The sequence below is a fragment of the Clytia hemisphaerica genome, unplaced genomic scaffold, assembly GCF_902728285.1.
Source record: "Clytia hemisphaerica strain Z4C2 unplaced genomic scaffold, Clytia hemisphaerica genome assembly, whole genome shotgun sequence".
Classification (NCBI taxonomy): Eukaryota; Metazoa; Cnidaria; class Hydrozoa; order Leptothecata; family Clytiidae; genus Clytia; species Clytia hemisphaerica.
The window spans coordinates 1,070,085-1,092,258 of record NW_027103598.1 but is presented as its reverse complement, the minus strand read 5'-3'; the positions used below and the strand labels follow the sequence as shown (position 1 = coordinate 1,092,258).

Sequence of the window (22,174 nt, the reverse complement as noted above, 5' to 3'; positions counted from 1 at the left end):
ACCATCACTACAGATAGCAATCGCGTATTGATCTTCGACTAATGCACCAGGTCTAACTTCTGGCTTCACAGTCAAAATGGAGCCGATATCAGCAGTCCACCCAGTCCAGCTGTAGATATGGTATCCTCTAATACAACAAGCAGCTGTAAATTCCTTTTCCAATACTATTGGAATTTTTAAATCTTGAACAAGAAGAGATTTAAAAAGATTGTCACACATTTTTGTTGTTGTGTATACGCAAAGCTGTTTCTTGTCGAAACGACCTGAGAAAAAAAGAAGTCGCTGCAGTGGAACTTTGTTTGTTAAAAAAACTCACAGCACAATCGAATGTTTTTGACATTCGAATGTTTTCTTCGGCCATCACCTTTCACTCGCGAGATCTATCTTTCTGAACTTACACGTGTGGTTTATTTTGTTCTTGTTCTTCGAAAGAAAATGTCTACCCAAACGAATATAATCGGTTTTTTAAAACAAGCATCGAATACCAAAAGGAAACGCCAGTCAACTATTACATCTTTCCTGGCACCTGGACAAAATCAAGTTGATGACTCTGTGGTATATCTAAGAAGTAAGTACATACTATTTTGCTCTGCGAAGAACAAATAAAATCTTCCCTTTGCGTTAAAATTACCATATATAGTTGGTATTTTTTTGGTAAAAGTATTTGAATTATTATTTTTACCATTTCAGGTAAAGCAGCAGCACCCCCACCGAGTAAAAAGCGTGTCGGACGACCACCAAATTCACTTACAGATGACCAAATCAATCGAATGCTGGAAAGGAATCATGACTACAACGATCTCTTACGAAAAGCCACGTATTTTGATTCAGTTATCATCAACTTTTACTTAAACCCTGACAGCGTGAAGAATGCCAACGAAATTGAACACTCCACCAGAAAACGTTACACCGAGAAAACAAAAAGGGAAATGAGAGAACACTACCTACTCACGCAAAACTTTGTGGCTTCTGCCAAAGCTTTTAATGTTAACGAATCCACCCTTCGTAATATTGTGAAAACCCTCCCTAGAAACGTTAAACCGATTGACAAAGGAAACCGTTCAGGAGCTGGTAGGCCATTAACATACCCCTTAGAAGTTGAAAATGATCTTGTATGCTGGATTCTCAAGCTAAGAGATATGCATTTTCCAGTATCTGTGCTCGCTTTACAGGAGAAGGGAAGAAGTGTTATCTGCCCTCACAATCCCACATTCAATGCTAGTCGTGGTTGGGTCCAAAAGTTTTTCGCAAGGCATCGACTATCCCTACGCAGCCGAACATCTGTCAGCCAAAAGCTTCCCCAGCAACTAGAATCTTCTATCACTAAGTTCTATCTTGATGCTGGTCGCTACATGAGGATCGGTAAATATCCCTTGTCACTTGTTGGGAACATGGACGAAACACCGGCATTTTTTGATATGGTACCAGCTAAAAGCATCACTAAAACCGGTACCAAAGAATGTGTGGTGAGAACATCAGGTGGTGAGAAAAAGCATGTCACCGTAGTTCTGTCAGCTGCTGCAGACGGAACCATGCTGCCTCCAATGGTAATCTTCAAAGGCAAAACCGAAAGAACCATTGAGAAACTGCGAATACCGGAAGGATTTGTGGTAAAATGCCAAGAAAAGGCTTGGATGGACGAGCATCTCATGAAAGTATGGCTTGATGATATCTGGTTAGAATACATCAAGAAGGTCTCCAAGGATATCGGGTTCGAAAATTCGCTGTTAACGTACGACGCATTTGCAGCACACAAAACGGATGATATCCAGAGTAAGTTGGTTGAAAATAAATGCGATGCTCTAATGATACCAGCAGGATGCACATCGAAATGCCAGCCAATGGATGTGTGCATCAACAAACCTTTCAAAGCCATTTTGCGAAAATGTTGGGTTGAACACGTATCTAAAGTCATCGAGAAAATGCCTGAACCCTCATCAAAACCCGACTTCAAGCTTCCACCACCAAGCAAACAAGATATTGTAGACTGGGTTGAGAAAGCACACAAAGTTCTGTCAAACGACAAAGAGATGGTAGCCAGATCATTTGAAGTATGTGGCATCACAACAACTGATCCAAGCAAAGTGAGAAGTGGAGAATTCTACGAACAATGCATGGGTAATGCTAAAACTATCTTAGATTTAGAGGACGATGCCACTGAAAAAGACGATGACGATGACGACCCTTTTGAATTGTAAATAATATTTTGAAAATTTGAAAAATTTGAAGAACAAAACTAATCCTGAAAAAATCAGTTCGTACTATAATTAGAGGAAAATTTGAACTTTACCGTATTAAATTAGAGGAAAATCAAAAGTAGGTAAATGGGTGCTCGCACTAATAATTAGCGGATTTAAATTAGTTCAAAATGACGAAAATAATTTCCTCGCATTAATTAGAGGACGTATTAAATTAGAGAAATTACGGTACTAGAGGGCTCAATGATATCATGCTTGAGCATGTGCTCCACAATTTCTCTGATTTTCGTTCTGTTCTCATTAGTTGCGCGGTAAGGCTTCGAACGGACCGGTGTCTTATCCTTAAGATCGATGCGATGTTGTACGGCATCTGTTCGTCCTAACTCATCATCAGAAACCGCAAAGACACCTCGGTAAACGTAAAGTAAATCACGAAGCTTTTTCTCCTGTTTTGGGGCCAAGGAGGTCCCGTCAAAACTGAAATCGATTGGTGTCAATTGAGATCTGTTTTTCGGAGGATGAGTTAAAATAGAGACAACTGGTTTTGTGACAGTATCGAGGTCAACGTAGGAATCTATTATTGATGCTTGCACCAGTGGCGAGTGGGCCGGAATACAAAGTGGCCTGTCAGAAGGATTATGTAAAACAACTTCTAAAACGTTTACGTTCAGTTCGTGGGTGATCGGAGTAACTAAGGTCAGTTCATAAGTCTCTGACTCTATTGCTTCTAAAAAGTACTCATGGCCATTTGAGGCCTTTGTAGGATTCAAAAGTTGGCAAACAGCCATAGACTTTGGTGGAATTGTTAGTTTTTTACCTATGGTCAAGATAGGTTCGTTAGAATCGTCCTCTACGTTTTCATTCTCTGGAGGAAGGCTACATGTATTGACCATAGGGAGGCAAAGCTTTTCGTTTAAAACCAATTTCCCTTCGACTAAATAAATTACCGCCTTGTTGGCAGTCAAAAAGTCTTGGCCGAGTATAACGTCAAAGCTACTCGGAAAGATCAAAAATTTTTGCGTTAGCACCACATTATCGAACTGTAGTGGGAGTGTCAACTCTCCTTCTACTTCTGCGCTGGATTCCCCTGAAAATGTCTGGACAGAATTAAAGGAAGGCTTTTGTTTTGGGTAATTCTTGGGGCATACCTTGGCAAGAAAACTTTTGTCGATACAGGACACTGTCGCGCCAGTGTCAATAAGAAGTTTACAGTCCTGGATGAATATTTGTCCTTCTATGTAGACCAAAGGGCTAGATCTCACAGGGTTAACTTCAGGCTTCAAAAATGGGGTTCCTTTTGGCTTTGGGGCTTTAGATTCATTTTTCTTGGGGCCCACGACGTTGACTCCCGGCTTGGCGTAAGTCGGTTTGCCGAACCGAACGGACTGATTACCCTTTTGGTATCTATAGTATTCTGGTTGATTAACTGGAAAACTGCTGGGGCTCCTGGGGTCCTGGTTTCGTGGTGGAAAAGATTCCTTCCTTGAGTTTCTAGGTTGGGTACCGTAAGCATTCCCTTGAAAAGTAGCCCTTGGGGGATGACGGTAAGAATTAGAATGATCAGGTCTTCTTTGAGGGGGTCTAGGGGCCCTGGAGTCATGTCCGCGACCAAAACTAGTTCTTTTAGCATAGCAGTCCCTAGCAATGTGACCGTGCCGCCCACATGAATAACACTTTATCGAAGATTTTCGAGGTTCCCTTGAATGTTCAAGCTGGTTAACCCGTGCCCTTAACTGATTAAGTTCGTTCAATTTGTTGTTTGAACAACCCTCTTCACCTTCCATTAGAGTCTGAATTCTTGGAATTAAGGAGTTCAACTCGGCCTCCTTAGATCCTTTTAATGTTTGTAAAACAGCGTATTTATTTTCGGCTAAAGCACGTGCCTCGCGTACGTATCTGGATAGTGTAGCATGACGTATTCTTTTAGGTCGGGTTGAAGACCCTGGACAAAAATATTTTTGGCTTCCTTATCCGTCAACTCAAGCTTGCGGGCCTCGTTTTGGATGGAAAGGGAGTATGTTTCCAGGGACTCCGTCTTTGTCATTTTCCTGCCGTGTAATTGGGCTATTTTTAGCATTTCCAGTTTTTTTGGATAATATTTTTCTTTGAAAATATCTTTTATCTTTTTAAAAGTATCGATTTCTCCGGGTTGAAGAGTTCCGAAGAAAAATAGAGCGTTTTCCTCGAGGCAAGAAGGAAACACTAGAAGTTTATCGTCATCAGTAAGACTATAGTATTTTGCGTACTGATCAAAATAATTGAAAAAATCTGTGACAAAGGGTTCCTCGGTGCCCTTAAACTTCGGTTGTCGCATGGCAGTTTTGGTCTTTTGACCTGCAATAGTTTTCATTAGTTCTTGCAAGGTCTTGTCCTGACGAGAACTATTGTCTGCTAGCTGCAGCGTAATTCGACGAAGCATCTCGTCGGATGCAGGCTCTTCATCGAACGACATTAGTACTGAAGACGAATGTCTAGTTTTGGCGCCTCTATTAAAATTTTCCTGGGTCTCAAACGAATGAACAGGACAGCGCCCAGGGGCTGAACTGTTGCGCGTAGCGGTCCTACAACTACACTTAAGGCTGTTATTCGCTTGAATCTTGGCGGTTAATTAGTTTCTATATAAAAAATTTTGTTTCGTTTCAATCAATTATAGTAAATTAGTTTTCTCTACCGGAAATAGTTTTCTCAATGACGTATCTATCAGCGAAATAATTGCCTAACGAAAGAACAACTTAATTGCTTCTTACTTATATACAAGGATTATATGTTGAGCTATATATATACACGCGCGCTAAATGAATTCAAAAAAAAACAAAAATATACTCACGACGTAAGCGTCCTTACGTTTACTTTGACGGCTGTGTTCACAACAGTGTCGCTGAGTCTGGAGCGTCCAATGCACGTCTTTTGTCGACAATTCTTCTTTTGTAACTTCTTCTTCTTTTGTAACTTCTTCTTCTTAATTTCTTCTTCGTAATTTATAATAACCTCTTTAACATCAATACACTAATTTTCTTCTTTGTAATTTACCTCTTTAACATCGATACAACATCGATACACTAATATTAAATTTGATAGCCCTATTTCATTTTTCTTAAAACTAAACGCTGTCTGCGGGTATTTTCATCGGGACGTCATATGTAGACTGGGCTAACAAAGGGGGAGACGGCTCAGCGGAGAGATCAGTAATTTAAGACTGTATATGGTTTCGTACCATCGATTAACTTATATTCTCAATTTCAACTTATAATAATTTGACAGCGTTTAGTTTAAATGAAACATCTTATAAAATAGGTTATACACTATTCGTGTCTCTTTCAATCTCCGTCTTTCTTCGTTTAAGTTGCAGCTTTTATAGCTGTCAACGGAATGTCAATGGAATGTCGTTAGATTTAAATAAAGTAACAGATATTGGTCTTGGGCCGCATGGATCTCATTTGTATGTTTGTTGCGGTTCGAGCATGTTTCAGCATTTGCGTAGGTTTAATCATCGATCGTTATGTAAGGTATAATTTCAGCATGTTTCAGCATTTTCGTAAGTTTTAATCATCGATCGTTATGTGATATTGGTCTTGGTAGAGCCATTTTCCGATGGGGTGGCCAGCTGGTATTAAGCTCCAGCTGAAAATACTGACAAAAGATGTCATGAGAAATCAAATCGTCAGCTGTGAAGACATAGTCAAAGCTGCGATTAAACAACCAGACTACAAGTAAATATTTTATGTTGATATACACAATTTTTGATACCATAAACAAACTAATTTTGGCAGATTTTCCAAATTAAGTTCCCGCCAGATTTAATATTTTCCGCCATTTTATGGTTAAAATTTTCAGCAATTACCAAATTAAATTCATGCCGAAACTAGTTCCTTTAAGTGATATACCTTATTAAGGGAAGGGAATTTTGCAGGAAGAAATTTTTGCGGCATTTAATTTTGCGGTTTAGACCTTGCAAATTAAATATTTCGCGGAAATTAATTTTGCGGTTGAGGGCATTTTTAGTCCAAATTATAACCTAATTTGGACTAAAAGTGCCAATTTTAGGAGTAAAATTTCAAAATTCAAGATTCAACGTGTTTCGCAGAATTTAATTTCACGGTTGACACCGGGAAAATTAAATGCCGCAAAAATTTCTTCCCTTAAGGTACCCTAGCTTCTATAAGAGTATTCGGGTTAAAATTGCCCAAATTGTGAGAATTATTATATTCCCAGGAGAATTTTTATCAACCACAAAACTAATATATTTATTGATATGCAATAACTTTGAATTCGAAAATGAGAATGCGATGGCTGGAACACAATACTGTAGTATAAAATAAATATCAACTTGAATACTCCACATTCTTCTTTTAGGTTCAACATGTCCCCAATTACAATAGAAGATTATTTTCAAAATGCAAGTACATCCATGACAATGAAGAAATATTTTCGAAATCCAAGTACATTTCCAAAGCATCAGGTTTTTATTCATGATTTAATATTACAGTTTCTTAGTCTGAACCACTTTTTTTGAGGGGATTATTTCCATAACTTATGTAAAATATTGAGACACTTTTGTACACAATCAGTTATTTCCTGGTATTTTTGTCAATCATGATTCTTGTTTTTACATAAGCGTGATAAAACATAACTACATATTAAAGAACATTATGAAGTAGGAAAAATAATTTATTTTCTCAGTTATCTCATATCAAATGGACTTGCTCTCGTAAGAAAAAAAAGATTTACGAAGGTATTATATTTTTTCAGAAATTATTTGCAATTTTGATGAGATTTTGTAGCAACTTTATACGCTAATTTTGCTTAGACAGATCAAGTTTAAGGCGTAATTATTTTGTAAACTGATGTCACAGAAAGGCTTTGTTTTGTTTTGTTTTTTTCTTTTCTATTTATCAATTTTTGTTCATGCTTATTATTTTTCAGGAAGATTTGAAAACCGATGAAGAAAATTACGAAGAGGTATTTTTCTCTTTTCAACACACCTTTTTGTAAATTTTGTGATTACTTTTAAATTAATGTATTTTTATTGATTTTAGCTTTTTATTGAATTTAGCTTTTTATGAATTTTTTTGTAGATCAATTTTTATATGACTGATGATGACTGTCGGAGTGAAGAAGGAAAGTTTCCGATCGATATTGGTTCGTCAAAAAATGGACTTTTTGATCAGGTAGCAGGTTTAATTGTTAAGATATCATAGCTTCAAGTGTTTTTTTAAAATGAACTAATAGATATTGATAAATTAAAAGCTATATCCTCACACCTCATTCCCATATTTCCCATATTTTATTCACGTGTGTAAGTATAAGTGTAACTGACACATTCAGCTCACCTTAAAAACTCTTATAGAAGTTCCATTTATCCCTAAACCAAAAATGGGTACTATTTTTACATTAAATGCATCAATTTTAGATGTCGACTTCGAAAACTGGTCAGTGTAAAAACTGGTATGCTTAAGTTAGTAAAAATGTTGACATCAATAATTTGTTAATCGTTATTTTCTTTTTTTCAGAATGATTTTTGCATTGGAATAGACAAAGAACTTGACGAAGAGGTTTGTTTTCATGAAAGGTTTCACACTGTTTCACATTTAGAGATATTTAAGTACTTTCACTGTAACTTGTTCAAAAATAAGTTTAAAAACCGTATCGGTACTGATCAGTAGATGCATAGCTAATGAATTTAACAACGAGATATAATATTTTTCTAGGATGAGCTTGAATTGATCCATGCAGAGAGGAGTGAAGAATCTTCAAGTGAATCAGAACATGATGCAAGTCAACCTCAGTCACCATCGCAGTAAGTTAATTTTGCAATTATTGATGTAAACAGGGGGGGGCACGCAGTTACTACAAGACAGTATGACACTTACTATCGTGGTGGTACTGTATTCAGAAGTTATGAAAACAGTTACTACACAGTGTAGTAACTGCTGTTTGGGGGTGGTGCCAAACACTAAAACTAGCACTTTTGGTGTAGTAAGTGCTTATATTTTAATTCTTTTCAAAGACTTTTCAAAATTTTTCATAAAAAATGAATTTTTTCAATTTTTTGTGAAAAAATTCTTTGTTAAGAAAAATATTTTTGTTATAAATGGACGAAAAAAAATTTGAAATTTTTCTCAGACCCAACTTTGAAATTATGTTTTCCTTAATCATCATTAAAATGTTCTCAACAGCTGTTAACCAAGTAAACTAAAAGAAAATCTAGCACAAAAATGGCTTAAGGTTGAAAAATAATCGCAATTTTAGGGTAATTTTGAGCATGTTTTTGATGATATCACTCAAAAACAGGGGTGGTACCTGGAAATCTTTTCTGACAACAGTAACTACAAAGGGTGGTGGTCCTGAAAAAAAATGTTGAAAAACACTTATTACACATCATGTCTTGTAGTAACTGCGTGCCCCCCCCCCTGATGTAAAGAATAATTGTTGCGGAATCAACAACGTCCAAATCAAATTATTCGGTTTCAGATGTTTACCACAGACTTTTAAACTTTTTTGTGGTGCAACCTATTTTTTGTTATTTTTGTAACTTGTATCATGATCATATTGCTTCTGATTTCATCTCATAAAATAGAGTGAAAAAATAAATATTGAAATTTTTTTTTATTTGCAGTGACATGCAATTATCAACAGAAAGCCGTAGAAATCAAGTCATCTCAACTCACAAAATCATACAAGAGGTATGTTTTCATTAACGCCCATATTGTCTTGTTAAGTTTGTTGTTTGTTCAGTGCAGTTTTACAGTTACCAGCTTTTTTTCTGATTTGGTGCATTTATTCGAATGCGGAGCCCGATTTTGATTTTTTCTTATCGATTTTTTGTTTTCTCGAGTTTTATCATTAGTTTTTGCGTTTTTTGGATGTTAGTACTGCCGAAATGATTTGCCGAAGGTCTGTAAACCGGAAATGTGATCGTCGTTTTTTCAATTGTATTTTTTCATAATTGTTTCTTTACAGAAAATGTTCTTTAGATGATGCCCAAAACTTAGCATTTTGATTTCAAAATATCATCCTTTGATCCGGAACTCCTTAAAAAATTAAAACGGTTTTCCTTCATTCAACTTATACTCCACAGATTTTCATGATTTTTTGACAATGATTGTAAAAATGGCAATAAAATGAAGAGCCCAATTTTCAAAAAGAAATTTTCGGCGTAGAATTCCCGAAAAATTTTTTGAATTTTCTCGAGATTTTATCATTAGTTTTTTGCGATTTTTTGCACATAGATGCAATTAGTACTGTCGAAAAGGTGTCGAAACCGTTTGGAAAAAAAATTTTTTCCGTTAGACAAATTGCCGGAAATTCGTTTTTTCACATTTCCGTATTTTTTCATTATTTAATTGTTTCTTACAGAAAAATGTTCTTTATGATGATGCCCAAAACTTAGCATCGTTTGATTTCCAAAAAATCATCTTTGAATCCGGAACTCCTTAAAATCGCCGGAACAAAAACCAAAACGGTTTTCCTTCATTTTTTCAACTTATATCCACAGATTTTCATGATTTTTTGCACAATGATGTAAAATGGCAAGCCCAAAATGTGACAGAGCCAATTTTCGAAAAAGAAATTTTTCCGGCCGCTAGAACCGGAAATGTCCCCGAAAAAAGCGGTTTTTGAGATTTTCTCGAGATTTTCTCATTAGTTTTTTGCGATTTTTTGCACATAGATGCACATTAGTACTGCCGAAAAGGTGTGAAAACCGTTTGTCGAAAAAATTTTTTTTCCGGTCTGTAGAACCGGAAATGTGCCGGGAATCGTCGTTTTTTTCACATTTCCGTCACATTTTTTCAACTTATTTAATTGTTTCTTTACAGAAAAATGTTCTTTATGATGATGCCCAAAACTTAGCATTGTTTGATTTCCAAAAAAATCATCCTTTGAATCCGGAACTCCTTAGAAATCGCCGGAACAGGCGAAAACCGGCGTAAAACGGTTTCCTTCATTTTTTCAACTTATACTCGACAGATTTTCATGATTTTTCGCACAATGATGTAAAATGGCAATGCCCAAAATTATCCATTAAATTCTAATTATTCGTTTTATAAATAGGTAGGTCCATTAAAGTATTACTTGTTCAGTGCAGACCAGCTTTTTGCTAGCCTTATATCGATATCTCGTTTGGTTGGTAATGTTTACTGCCTATAAGCATGTGAATTATTTTATTGATTTTTTATATTCTTATGTCATTGATTTGATGGAACCAGAATGTTGTTGATTAAATACCATATATTTTGGCGTTAACAGACAGACCAACTTTGATTGCGGTTTCTTCATTACCATGTAGAAAACCATATTTAGAAATGTAACATATCAGTTCAAAACTTTTCTAGGGTGAGTGGGAAATGATTATTCCAAATGAGATGAGTGAATACACAGAATCTTCGAGTGAATCAGAATATGTTTCTTCACCATCACAGTAAGTTAATTTTCTCCCCTCCTTTAGTTTTAGTTTAGATCGCAAGGTCGCATAAATCCCCCCACCCCCAGATTTCCAAACTTTCAGTGATGTTTATTCAACTACACAAAGTCTATTCGTGCCAAATCCGTGAGTATTTAAATACCTCTAAAAATTTGAACGAATGTCGATTGACTAATGAGTTAGAAGCTGTGGTAATATTATTATGGTTGCTAAGTATGCAAATTAAGTTGTAAGCGTTCATTGAAGACTACTTCCACTTCTGAATTCATCAAGATGCTTTTTGAACGAAATGTCGTTTTTTCTATTTTCAGTGACGTTCATTTAACTAGACAAAATCTACTCGTGCCAAATCCGTGAGTCTTTAAATACCTCTAAAAATTTGAACGAAATGTCGATTGATTGATGAATTAGAAGATCGGGTAATATAATTATGGTTGCTAAGTATGCAAATTAAGCTGTAATCGTTCATTGAAGACTACTTCCACTTCTGAATTCACCAAACGCTTTTTTGGCACGAGTAGATTGTGTGTAGTTAAATCAGGTTAAATGAACGTCACTGAAAATAGAAAAAAACGACATTTCGTTCAAAAAGCATTTGATGAATTTAGAAGAGGAAGTAGTCTTCAATGGACGATTACAGCTTAATTTGCATTCTTCGCAACCATAATATTACCACAGCTTCCTAACTCGTTAATCAATCGATATTTCGTTCAAATTTTTAGAGGTATTGAAAGACTCACGGATTTAGCACGAGTAGATTTTGTGTAGTTAAACGAACGTCACCGAGAATGGAGAAAACGACATTTCGTTCAAAAAGCATTTGATGAATTCAGAAGTGGAAGTAGTTTTCAATGAAAGAGTCAGCTTAATTTGCATACTTAGCAACCATAACAATATTACCACAACTTCATTGCAGTTCATTGAAGACTACTTCCACTTCTGAATTCACCAAACGCTTTTTGAACGAAATGTCGTTTTTTCTATTATCAGTGACGTTCAGTTATCTACAGAAAATGAACTCGTGCCGAATCCGTGAATAAAAGTTTAAAAAAGTATTTTTAAAAATCCTCTTAAAATCTGAACGAAATGTCGATTGATTGATGAGTTAGAAGCTGTGGTAATATAATTCTGGTTGCTAAGTATGCAAATTAAGCTGTAATCGTTCATTGAAGACTACTTCCACTTCTGAATTCACCAAACGCTTTTTGAACGAAATGTCGTTTTTTCTATTATCAGTGACGTTCAGTTATCTACAGAAAATGAACTCGTGCCGAATCCGTGAATAAAAGTTTAAAAAAGTATTTTTAAAAATCCTCTTAAAATCTGAACGAAATGTCGATTGATTGATGAGTTAGGAAGCTGTGGTAATATAATTCTGGTTGCTAAGTATGCAAATAAAGCTGAAACCGTTCATTGAAGACTACTTCCACTTCTGAATTCACCAAACGCTTTTTGAACGAAATGTCGTTTTTTCTATTATCAGTGACGTTCAGTTATCTACAGAAAATGAACTCGTGCCCAATCCGTGAATAAAAGTTTAAAAAAGTATTTTTAAAAATCATCTTAAAATCTGAACGAAATGTCGATTGGTTGATGAGTTAGGAAGTTGTGGTAATATAATTATGGTTGCTAAGTATGCAAATTAAGCTGTAATCGTTCATTGAAGACTACTTCCACTTCTGAATTCACCAAACGCTTTTTTGGCACGAGTAGATTGTGTGTAGTTAAATCAGGTTAAATGAACGTCACTGAAAATAGAAAAAAACGACATTTCGTTCAAAAAGCATTTGATGAATTCAGAAGAGGAAGTAGTCTTCAATGAACGCTTACAACTTAATTTGCGTACTTAGCAACCATAACAATATTACCACAACTTCATTGCAGTTCATTGAAGACTACTTCCACTTCTGAATTCACCAAACGCTTTTTGAACGAAATGTCGTTTTTTCTATTATCAGTGACGTTCAGTTATCTACAGAAAATGAACTCGTGCCGAATCCGTGAATAAAAGTTTAAAAAAGTATTTTTAAAAATCCTCTTAAAATCTGAACGAAATGTCGATTGATTGATGAGTTAGAAGTTGTGGTAATATAATTCTGGTTGCTAAGTATTTAAATAAAGCTGAAACCGTTCATTGAAGACTACTTCCACTTCTGAATTCACCAAACGCTTTTTGAACGAAATGTCGTTTTTTCTATTTTCAATGACGTTCATTTAACTACACAAAATCTACTCGTGCCAAATCCGTGAGTCTTAAAAGTATTTTAAAATCCTCTTAAAAATTTGAACGAAATGTCGATTGATTGATGAATTAGAAGATCTGGTAATATAATTATGGTTGCTAAGTATGCAAATTAAGCTGTAATCGTTCATTGAAGACTACTTCCACTTCTGAATTCACCAAACGCTTTTTTGGCACGAGTAGATTGTGTGTAGTTAAATCAGGTTAAATGAACGTCACTGAAAATAGAAAAAACGACATTTCGTTCAAAAAGCATTTGATGAATTTAGAAGAGGAAGTAGTCTTCAATGGACGATTACAGCTTAATTTGCATTCTTCGCAACGATAATATTACCACAGCTTCCTAACTCGTTAATCAATCGATATTTTTAGAGGTATTGAAAGACTCACGGATTTAGCACGAGTAGATTTTGTGTAGTTAAACGAACGTCACCGAGAATGGAGAAAACGACATTTCGTTCAAAAAGCATTTGATGAATTCAGAAGTGGAAGTAGTTTTCAATGAAAGAGTCAGCTTAATTTGCGTACTTAGCAACCATAACAATATTACCACAACTTCATTGCAGTTCATTGAAGACTACTTCCACTTTAAATACCCCTTAAAGATTTGAACGAAATGTCGATTGATTAATTAGTTAGGAAGCTGTGGTAATATTATTATGGTTGCTAAGTATGCAAATTAGGCTGTAATCGTCCATTGAAGACTACTTCCTCTTCTGAATTAATCAAATGCTTTTTGAACGAAATGTCGTTTTTTTCTATTTTCAGTGACGTTCGTTTAACTACACAAAATCTACTCGTGTCAAATCCGTGAGTCTTTAAATAACTCTAAAAATTTGAACGAAATGTCGATTGATTGATGAATTAGAAGCTGTGGTAATATAATTATGGTTGCTAAGTATGCAAATTAAGCTGTAATCGTCCATTGAAGACTACTTCCACTTCTGAATTCACCAAACGCTTTTTGAACGAAATGTCTTTTTTTCTATTTTCAGTGACGTTCAGTTATCTACAGAAAATGACGTTCAGTTATCTACAGAAAATGAACTTGTGCCAAATCCGTGAGTAAAAGTTTGAAAAGTATTTTTTTAAATCCTCTTAAAATCTGAACGAAATGTCGATTGATTGATGAGTTAGAAGTTGTGGTAATATAATTCTGGTTGCTAAGTATGCAAATAAAGCTGAAACCGTTCATTGAAGACTACTTCCACTTCTGAATTCACCAAACGCTTTTTGAACGAAATGTCTTTTTTTCTATTTTCAGTGACGTTCAGTTATCTACAGAAAATGACGTTCAGTTATCTACAGAAAATGACGTTCAGTTATCTACAGAAAATGAACTCGTGCCAAATCCGTGAGTAAAAGTTTGAAAAGTATTTTTTTAAATCCTCTTAAAATCTGAACGAAATGTCGATTGATTGATGAGTTAGAAGTTGTGGTAATATAATTCTGGTTGCTAAGTATGCAAATAAAGCTGAAACCGTTCATTGAAGACTACTTCCACTTCTGAATTCACCAAACGCTTTTTGAACGAAATGTCGTTTTTTTCTATTTTCAGTGACGTTCAGTTACCTACAGAAAATGAACTCGTGCCAAATCCGTGAGTAAAAGTTTTACTATTTCATATTCCTAGGTTAAAATAGTGCCCGAAACGATCTGAATAGGATAACCTTGGCCATAAATTCTTGGCAAAATATCATAGCTAACAAAATCATTTTTGATCATGTAAAAACTTTATAAAGTCGTATTGGAATCATAAGCAACGTTTTCAAGCAGAGGCTTGATTTGTCTTCCTATAACCATTATCGTTGAAAATCAGCAGTTTCGAGCTTCTCCCAGTATCTATGCGTAAGATGTGGGTCATATAATTACGTTGTTGCAACTCACTAACATCTTTCACATAATATATTGCACAGAGTCCAATTGCATTAGATTCTAACGTTCGAGTACTTTCTTTTGTGAAGAAGTTACACTTGAGAGATTCGTTAACTTGAGTCATAAACAGTGGCGTTTGTACTTCGACCTATACTTCGGAGGAAAATTGGGAAAATTGCCGATTTTGTGCCCCCAAACTATCAAAAATAGTGAGTACAGTAGAAATTAGGCGAGGGAAGCGAGCGCGAAAATTTTTCGATATTTCCCCCTTTTAAGCCAAACACTGCTATCTTTGAGGCACAAGAAGGAATGGGGTGCCAATTAGTGTTTTAAAATGCTTTTGGAACCCATTTTCGGGTCCCAATAAAACCAAAATTTTTCGATATTTCTCCTTTTTAAGTCATCTTCGAGGTACAAGAAGGAATGGGGCGCCAATTAGTGTTTTAAAATGCTTTTGGAACCCCTTTTCTGGGCCCACTAAAACCACCGCTGGAGGGCACTGCCCCTATGCCACCATGCTTCTGATCATAAAGCTGATTGCATACTGAGAGAGGACTTAAAATGACCTTAGTTGTATAATGGAAGTGTTCGACATTCAGGGTCATCATACTCAATATGTTTGAGGCTTTTTTAAAACATGAGCAAATGCGAGCGAAGCGAGCACCAAATTTTTCTATCAAGATGGATAGTGGAGAGCCAATTATAATGATATTGAAATGCGAGCGAAGCGAACACGAAATTTTAACCAGACGAGTACAAAAATACAACCACCTATAAATCATTTTGCATTTTATAAAAACTTTTTAAAACCTAGAAATCAGAAACATATTATATCTTCTGAGAATAAGAATTTTCGGAAAGACGATCCTTAAGAACTTCGATTATTGGTCGTGCTTCTCTATTGGAAGTGCGAAAAAATAGATTTTTGTTTGGCTGCATATGTTTAAGATTAATTGACGCGAGCGAAGCGAGCTAAAAATTAATATAGAGCTTAAATTTGACCAAAAAGTAAAATGGCACCTTGAAGAGAAAGAGGGAGAATTACATGCTAAAGGGCAATTACTTCAAAAAACTTCAAAAACTTCCTTCTTTTGACATTCTACCCCATGCCGCCACGCTACTGTTATTCAGTTTCATTTTGATAAAGTATAAAATCAAATACTTGATAATATAGAAACTACTTAAAGGATAAGTGTTGAATCTACATGCGATGGTGGAGGAAACAATTCTTCTTCTTCGCTTCTCTCACTCTTATCTTCGAGGGCCAACCATGGTTTGGCCCGAGGGAAATTTTTTTTGAAAGTTAGAGCACTAGATTGCCTTGAACAGCACTTAGAAAAATTAAAAAAGGATTCCAATGGCTATTTTCCGTCACCGACAGGGAAAAAAATTCCGAAATATCGTCAATTATTTTGTGCTATTCCGCAGTAACGTTTAAATTTTACCCAAAATTCCGTCACCGGTACTGAAAGAAATTCCGTCATACCGTCTAATTTTTTGTAAAATTCCGTCACTCCGGAAGAAAAAGTGGTCGATTCCGCTCCTCCGCCAACCGTGAACCCCCCCTTTATGTACGTTGTATTGAGGAGATCTTGTTTGGCTTGCGATAGGTTCCAATTTTGGCAGGGATAAGTGAGCCTGCTGCGTACTTAGTGAATAAGGAATTTGATTCGTGTCTTGAACCTTTTTAAGTGGGGTATTGTCGATTGAGATAATGAATTTTAGGTATTCATTATCAAAGATCATTGTTTCTGTTTTACCATTGTTTATGTTCAACCTCAAACCGCGTATAACTAGATGACATCATCATGAATTTCAGAGTATATAATGGAAGTGCCACAAACTACGAAACTTATTATAGGTATACCGTCGTTCCCTTTAAAGTATATTTTTTTTCTTTTTGCAGTCGCCGAAGTAAGAAGAAATGTCCGGAATGCCAACACCCATTCGCTGACCTCCCAAAACATTTAAGGAATGAGCATGGTTGGTCACGGACGAGCTCCATCAGTGCTGTGGGCATGTTTGGAATGAGAAAAAGGAAAGAAAAGAAAACTGCTACGAAATACAAACACTATACAAAAATCTGTCCATTTCCCGATTGTAAGGGCACCACCAAAAACCCCGGTGAACACTTGCGAGGCAAAAAACATGGGTTCAAAAAAAGTGATGAGAACTACAAACGAATGATCAAGTTGTTCCAAAATTATGACCCGGCTATTCAGGAAAATAATTACAAATATGGTTCGCCGATGAAATCTGCCGGTATTGTTTTAAAGAAAAAAACAATCAAAGCCACTCGGGCTAATGATAACATTGTAGTATTGGAGGACGATGGTTCCGATGCCGATGGTTCCGATGACGAATCTTACCGAAATTGCCTAGAAGATATCCCTGAAGTGCAAGACGAAGACGAATACGAAGAAAAGAAAGACAAAGAACAAATACTAGACGAGGAATTGTATTCTGATGAGTCGTCTGATGAAAATCGCGATGATTCTCTACATCAGTTGATAACACTTTTCGAAAACCACATGGTTGGTCCTTATCGTGGCCGGAAAGAAAAATCTGTTAAAACGGTTTCAGGGGATGTAAAAAGGGCCTTGCGAGTCATGGATGTTAAGAGCGAAAAAGACTTATCGTCAATGATTGACAACGATGAACGCCTCTTAAAATATGTTGACTATTGCCGAAGAAAGAAGCATTTGCCTGGGACAATTAAGACTTATTTAGGTTCGCTAATGGACTTTATGCAGTTTCTTGCGCAATGTAAACATCACAAGCTTAATGTTATTAATATTGTCCGAACCGAAAAACTTTTAGCTCAGTGGAAGAAAAAATACAATAAAGGAGATAGACTCCAGGCCCATAAAAGAAAGGCGGACGATCGCCATATGATTATCACACGAGACCAAGTCGCCAAATACGATGAGGGTGTACATAAAGCTAAGGCAATGAGTGTATTCGCTTCATTCAAAGAGAATCCGGAAAAAATTCTCAAAAGATCAGAACTGACTGTTGTCCGGGAATATTTCATGGTGGAAATTGCATTAGCAAATGGCCACCGTAGTGGAGTGTCTGTCTACATGAAAATGTCAGAATACGAAGGGTGCTATTTTGATGAAGGCTTCTTAAAGATACCTGTGTGGGACCACAAGACGGTGGAAACTTACGGAGCTGCCCCTGTCCACATGAGAATGGAGACATATGAAAATCTAAAGATTTATGTTGACTACATGCGACCTAAATTAAATCCGACTTGTAGTGAGGTATTAGTAACATGGGGAAAAGGGCCTATACAAGACTCTGACCCATCGAAAGCCATTCACAAAGTGTGGTCGAAATCTGGTAATTTTGAAGGACGAAACCCTCCGAAAAGATTAACTATGAATCACGTGAGAAAATCAATTTCAACAAGATCAAGACAAGAGAAAAACCCTCATCTCAAAGAAATAGCTGCTTTAATGGCCCACAGCGTAAAAACGGCAGACATGCACTACGATGTTTTCGAACGTGAACACGCCTGCACTGTTGGAGCCATAGAAGTCGAAAAATTGTTTCGAGGTAACTACTCTTTTGTCCTTAATTTTAGGGGGGTCTAATAAACGGGAGGGGTGGGTACTCCAGGAGAAAATACATAAAATGGGGGTGTCTTAAAAAGTGATATTGGGATGATTTTCCTTAAAAGCCCTAGGAAAATGAAGGTTTTGCACTTCTTCAGAAAATTACCATGAAATGGGGGGGGGGTCATTACAAAATAATTTTGGGGGTGAAAAAATGGAAAATAACCCTCCCCTTACAATTAAGTACAAAAGAGTACACGCTTTTTTTATAAGAATAACTCTATAAGAATAACAGGGTGAGATTTCAGAGTTATAACAATAGGCCTTTTGTTTAGCACAATAGAAAAATAAGAATAATGCTCACCCTCAACCAAAGTACACTATTCTTATAAAAAAAAGCGTGTATGTGATTGAATTTGCTTATTAAGGGAACTAATTTTGGGGGGAATTTAATCCGTCTGAAAAATTTAACCTTAAAATGGCGTAAAAACAGCAAAAAAGTAGCGAAAACCACCTTTAAAGGGTTCATATTTTCAAAAAGTTTAATTTGGCGGATGACGGAAAAAAAAACCTTTAGCGAGAACTTAATTCGGCGGATTTTGGCCAAATCCGCCAAAATTAGTTCCCAAGGTATACGTTAAGTAATTCCATTAATTTTATTGCGCCTTTTATTTTCCCGCACTCCTTAAAACTCCACCCCCTTCCCCTGATTCAAGACATAATTTTAGAGGAGAGGCTTGTTTCTAGTTTTCGAAGTGTTTTTTCATTATAGGTAAAGGCGACTCGGAAAATACCGCGGTAACAACACCAACAAAAAGAAAAAAGTGGTCTCAAAACGAAGAGTCGACCTTGGTCGAGGCAATAGAGTCCGGTACACCTGTCAAGGAAATAGATGTTGAAGCAAGTCCGCGTCAAATAAGGGACAAAATTAGACGGATAAAGAAGTTTTCTACCAGTCCTGTTGGTAGTTCAGGAGTCCAATCTCCTTCAAGTCCCCTCTGTCATGTAAGTACAAGTTTTTTTTTATATAAGGAACCTTAACTTTGCTCTGAGCCTGGAGTTCCTTATTTTTACAGAAAATTTCAGCCTCAAAGTTCCTTTTGAGTTCCTTATTTACATAGCTAGTTCAAGTGAAAACTCTTACTTTTACTGTTCCTTAGAACTTGTTTTCTTATTCTTAGCCTGAGCAGTTCCTTAACAATTCCTTATTTTTTGGACTACTTTCAGCCTCGAGTTCCTTATAAACGTGTTCCTTATAAAAAAAACGTGTACCTTGTTATATATTAGTAATGGAAAGAGCAGATTCGTAATGAATCAGGGGCTATCAAACCCATTCGGCATTCAAATTCGGCTAACTTTATTGGATTAATTCTAGTGAAAACAAATGAAAAAAATAGGCATATTTTGGGATGAGCTGGAGTTTTTACAAGATGCTTAACTAATTGGTTATTTTTAAACAATAGAGATGACGCGTTCTTTAGAAAAAGTAATAAAATCGTTTGTCTCAACATTTAACGACCAACAGAGTCATCAAAGAACTTGTAAAAACTCCAGCTTGACCCCATATTTTATGCTCACATAGTATTGACAACCATTTTTTTGCAGAAAAAGTACAGTAGACTCTCCATAACTCGAAAACCCAAAGGGGAAAGCAAATTTTTTTTCTAATTCATGGAGCACGAGTTGGTAGGAATTTTATCATCGACAATTTATTGATTGAGGAAAGAATGGTAAGGCCCAAAACCCAGGTATAATCAAACCAAAGACTCCATTTATGTAGTTAAATGCATTGCAAATTCTAGTCACTATGTCAGAAAATTCGAGTTTTAGAGAGTAAATACTCCAAGTTTTTTACAAGAGTTTGTTAGGAAATTTTCACCGTGCCAACCCATTTGGTCGAGTTATGGAGAGTCTGCTCTACCTTAATATGTACAGGCTTTCCCCGTGCTTTACTATAGAGAGGTAATATGTTTTGTTTGCTGTTTTGAATTGTTTGAATTTCGTGTCGGCTAATGGTGATTAAAAGATGAAAGAAATTTTACAGGACACGGTAGTACTATTCAAGGTCCAAGATCTGATATCAACACGTAACGCTACAAATGTAGGTAGGAATCTGGCCGAAGGGAGGCAAATTTTTTGCCGACCTAGGTCTGTTTTTAGGTCGGTAATGCCGATCTGAGCCTTACTCTAGGTCAGCAAACTGCTTATAGCTATGGCAATGTTTTGTTTTATATTTATAAGTCAAGATCAAGGTATGGTCGGCTGCCGAGAGAATCAATAGTGAACTGCCGACCATACACAACCTTTGGTCGTCTTTTAGGTCGGCACTGCCGATTCCCGACATGAAATTCGAAGGCTGTGTAAATGTGCTGACTTTAAGGGGCAAGAACCCCCAAAACCACTCCAAAATCCTTGTTTTCAAGTTTGGTCTAAAAGGACTTCTGGTTTATTGGCTTCATCTTGGGGCATTTTTGTCAGTAGAGAACTTTCCCGCTGCACACTGTCACAATGTGCACAATGATTAAGAAGGTGTTTCAGTTAAATATGTGACCTTGTAATTGTCCTCAGGAAACAAAACTCCGCAGATTTGTTCATCGATGTTTATGAAAAAGCCCGATGGTTTGGTGACTTTTTCCTGGTAACTACGGGACCAATTTCGGACGCTTTTTTTTGAAGAATTTGCCATCAGTAATTTATTTCATTAATGTATTCTGTTTTTTTTTTAGGAGGAAGGAACACGGTGCAGTTTATGGTCGTTGAGGGACATAGCTGATTTACGAAAATTTTGTCAGCCCTTCATCGAGAAAAAAAAGAGGATGAATGATGAATCTATTTCAATTCTCGGTGCCCGTATTTGCGAGAAATTCACTCTTGCGCAAATCCGCACAAGGGTAGCCTATGAGAGGACATTACCTCATTGGGCTTTTTTGAAGAAACGAAAGTAACATTTTTTAGTTGTGTTTACCTTTGCAGTTAGGGAGTTTACGAAATCAGGACGGCAACACGACGACGACAGTAAAGTGAAACAAAAGCCAGTATTCCCAGTTGGAAAAATTTTGCTTGCACAAGATGCCCCATTAGAGTAGCTTTTTTATTTTGTCGATATGAGAGAGAATTTTTTATAATTTTTCTAACCGGGAATACTGGCTTTTGTTTCACTTTATAGTCGTCGTCGCGTTGCCGTTTTGAATTTGTAAACCCCCTAGTCTTTTGGGAGGCGCTCTACCTCGTTTTTTTCGTTCTACCTTATTGGTACTAATTTTTGCGCGTACCAATTAGAGAATCATCGCGATTTTCATCAGACGACTCATCAGAATACAATTCCTCGTCTAGTATTCGTTCTTTGTCTTTCTTTTCTTCGTCTTCGTCTCGTCTTCGTCTTGCACTTCAGGCCTTTGTGCGCAAAAATTAATACCGATAATTGGAAGACGATTGGCTGGTGCGCGAAAATTACCTTAAGTGGATTAATTTTGGCGTGGATTTAATTTGGCGATGGATCAATTTCGTAAAATTTGGTTGGGACACTGAAATGGGTGAAAATTACTATAAAATATACTAAAAAGTTGTGATTTTTCACAAAATATTTTTTTTGTTAAATTTGGCGGGGATTTAATTTTGCGAATTTTGTTAAAATTCGCCAAATTCGCCAAATTTAATCCCCGCCAAAAATAATCCACTTAAGGTAATACGCGCGAAAATTAGTCCCAAATTTAGACACGATTTTCATAGCTTGATAAAAAAATATTCTGTGATTCTGTGTAGCATCTTTTATGAAAAGAGTTGTGTATGACTTTTATATCAAAACGTGCTTTTGTACTTGGATTTTCGACTCTGGATAATTTAAATTCTTGTTATTCATCGATTCAGTCTTATTTCC

General features: G+C 36.2%; 1 protein-coding gene across 1 annotated transcript; it reads left to right on the top strand.

The window, feature by feature from the left end:
• Window positions 1-7,307: 7,307 nt before the first annotated feature.
• LOC136801933 (uncharacterized) lies at window positions 7,308-21,859 on the top strand. The gene is made up of 12 exons (XM_067058627.1): window positions 7,308-7,366; window positions 7,709-7,750; window positions 7,907-7,995; window positions 8,815-8,881; window positions 10,532-10,617; window positions 13,631-13,672; window positions 13,858-13,923; window positions 14,127-14,216; window positions 14,421-14,462; window positions 16,644-18,298; window positions 19,070-19,302; window positions 21,024-21,859. The coding sequence occupies exons 4-12, from the start codon at window positions 8,819-8,821 to the stop codon at window positions 21,240-21,242; spliced, it is 2,496 nt and encodes an 831-aa protein (XP_066914728.1). The 5' UTR covers window positions 7,308-7,366; window positions 7,709-7,750; window positions 7,907-7,995; window positions 8,815-8,818; the 3' UTR covers window positions 21,243-21,859.
• The last annotated feature ends 315 nt before the right edge of the window (window positions 21,860-22,174 follow it).

Bases quoted from the DNA above. Each gene is read 5' to 3' on its own strand.
- LOC136801933 (XM_067058627.1), top strand. From the start codon at position 8,819: ATGCAATTATCAACAGAAAGCCGTAGAAATCAAGTCATCTCAACTCAC. The intron at 13,924-14,126 runs GTGAGTAAAAGT...TTCTATTTTCAG, and splicing joins AATGAACTTGTGCCAAATCC to TGACGTTCAGTTATCTACAG. The intron at 19,303-21,023 runs GTAAGTACAAGT...TTTTTTTTTTAG, and splicing joins CTTCAAGTCCCCTCTGTCAT to GAGGAAGGAACACGGTGCAG.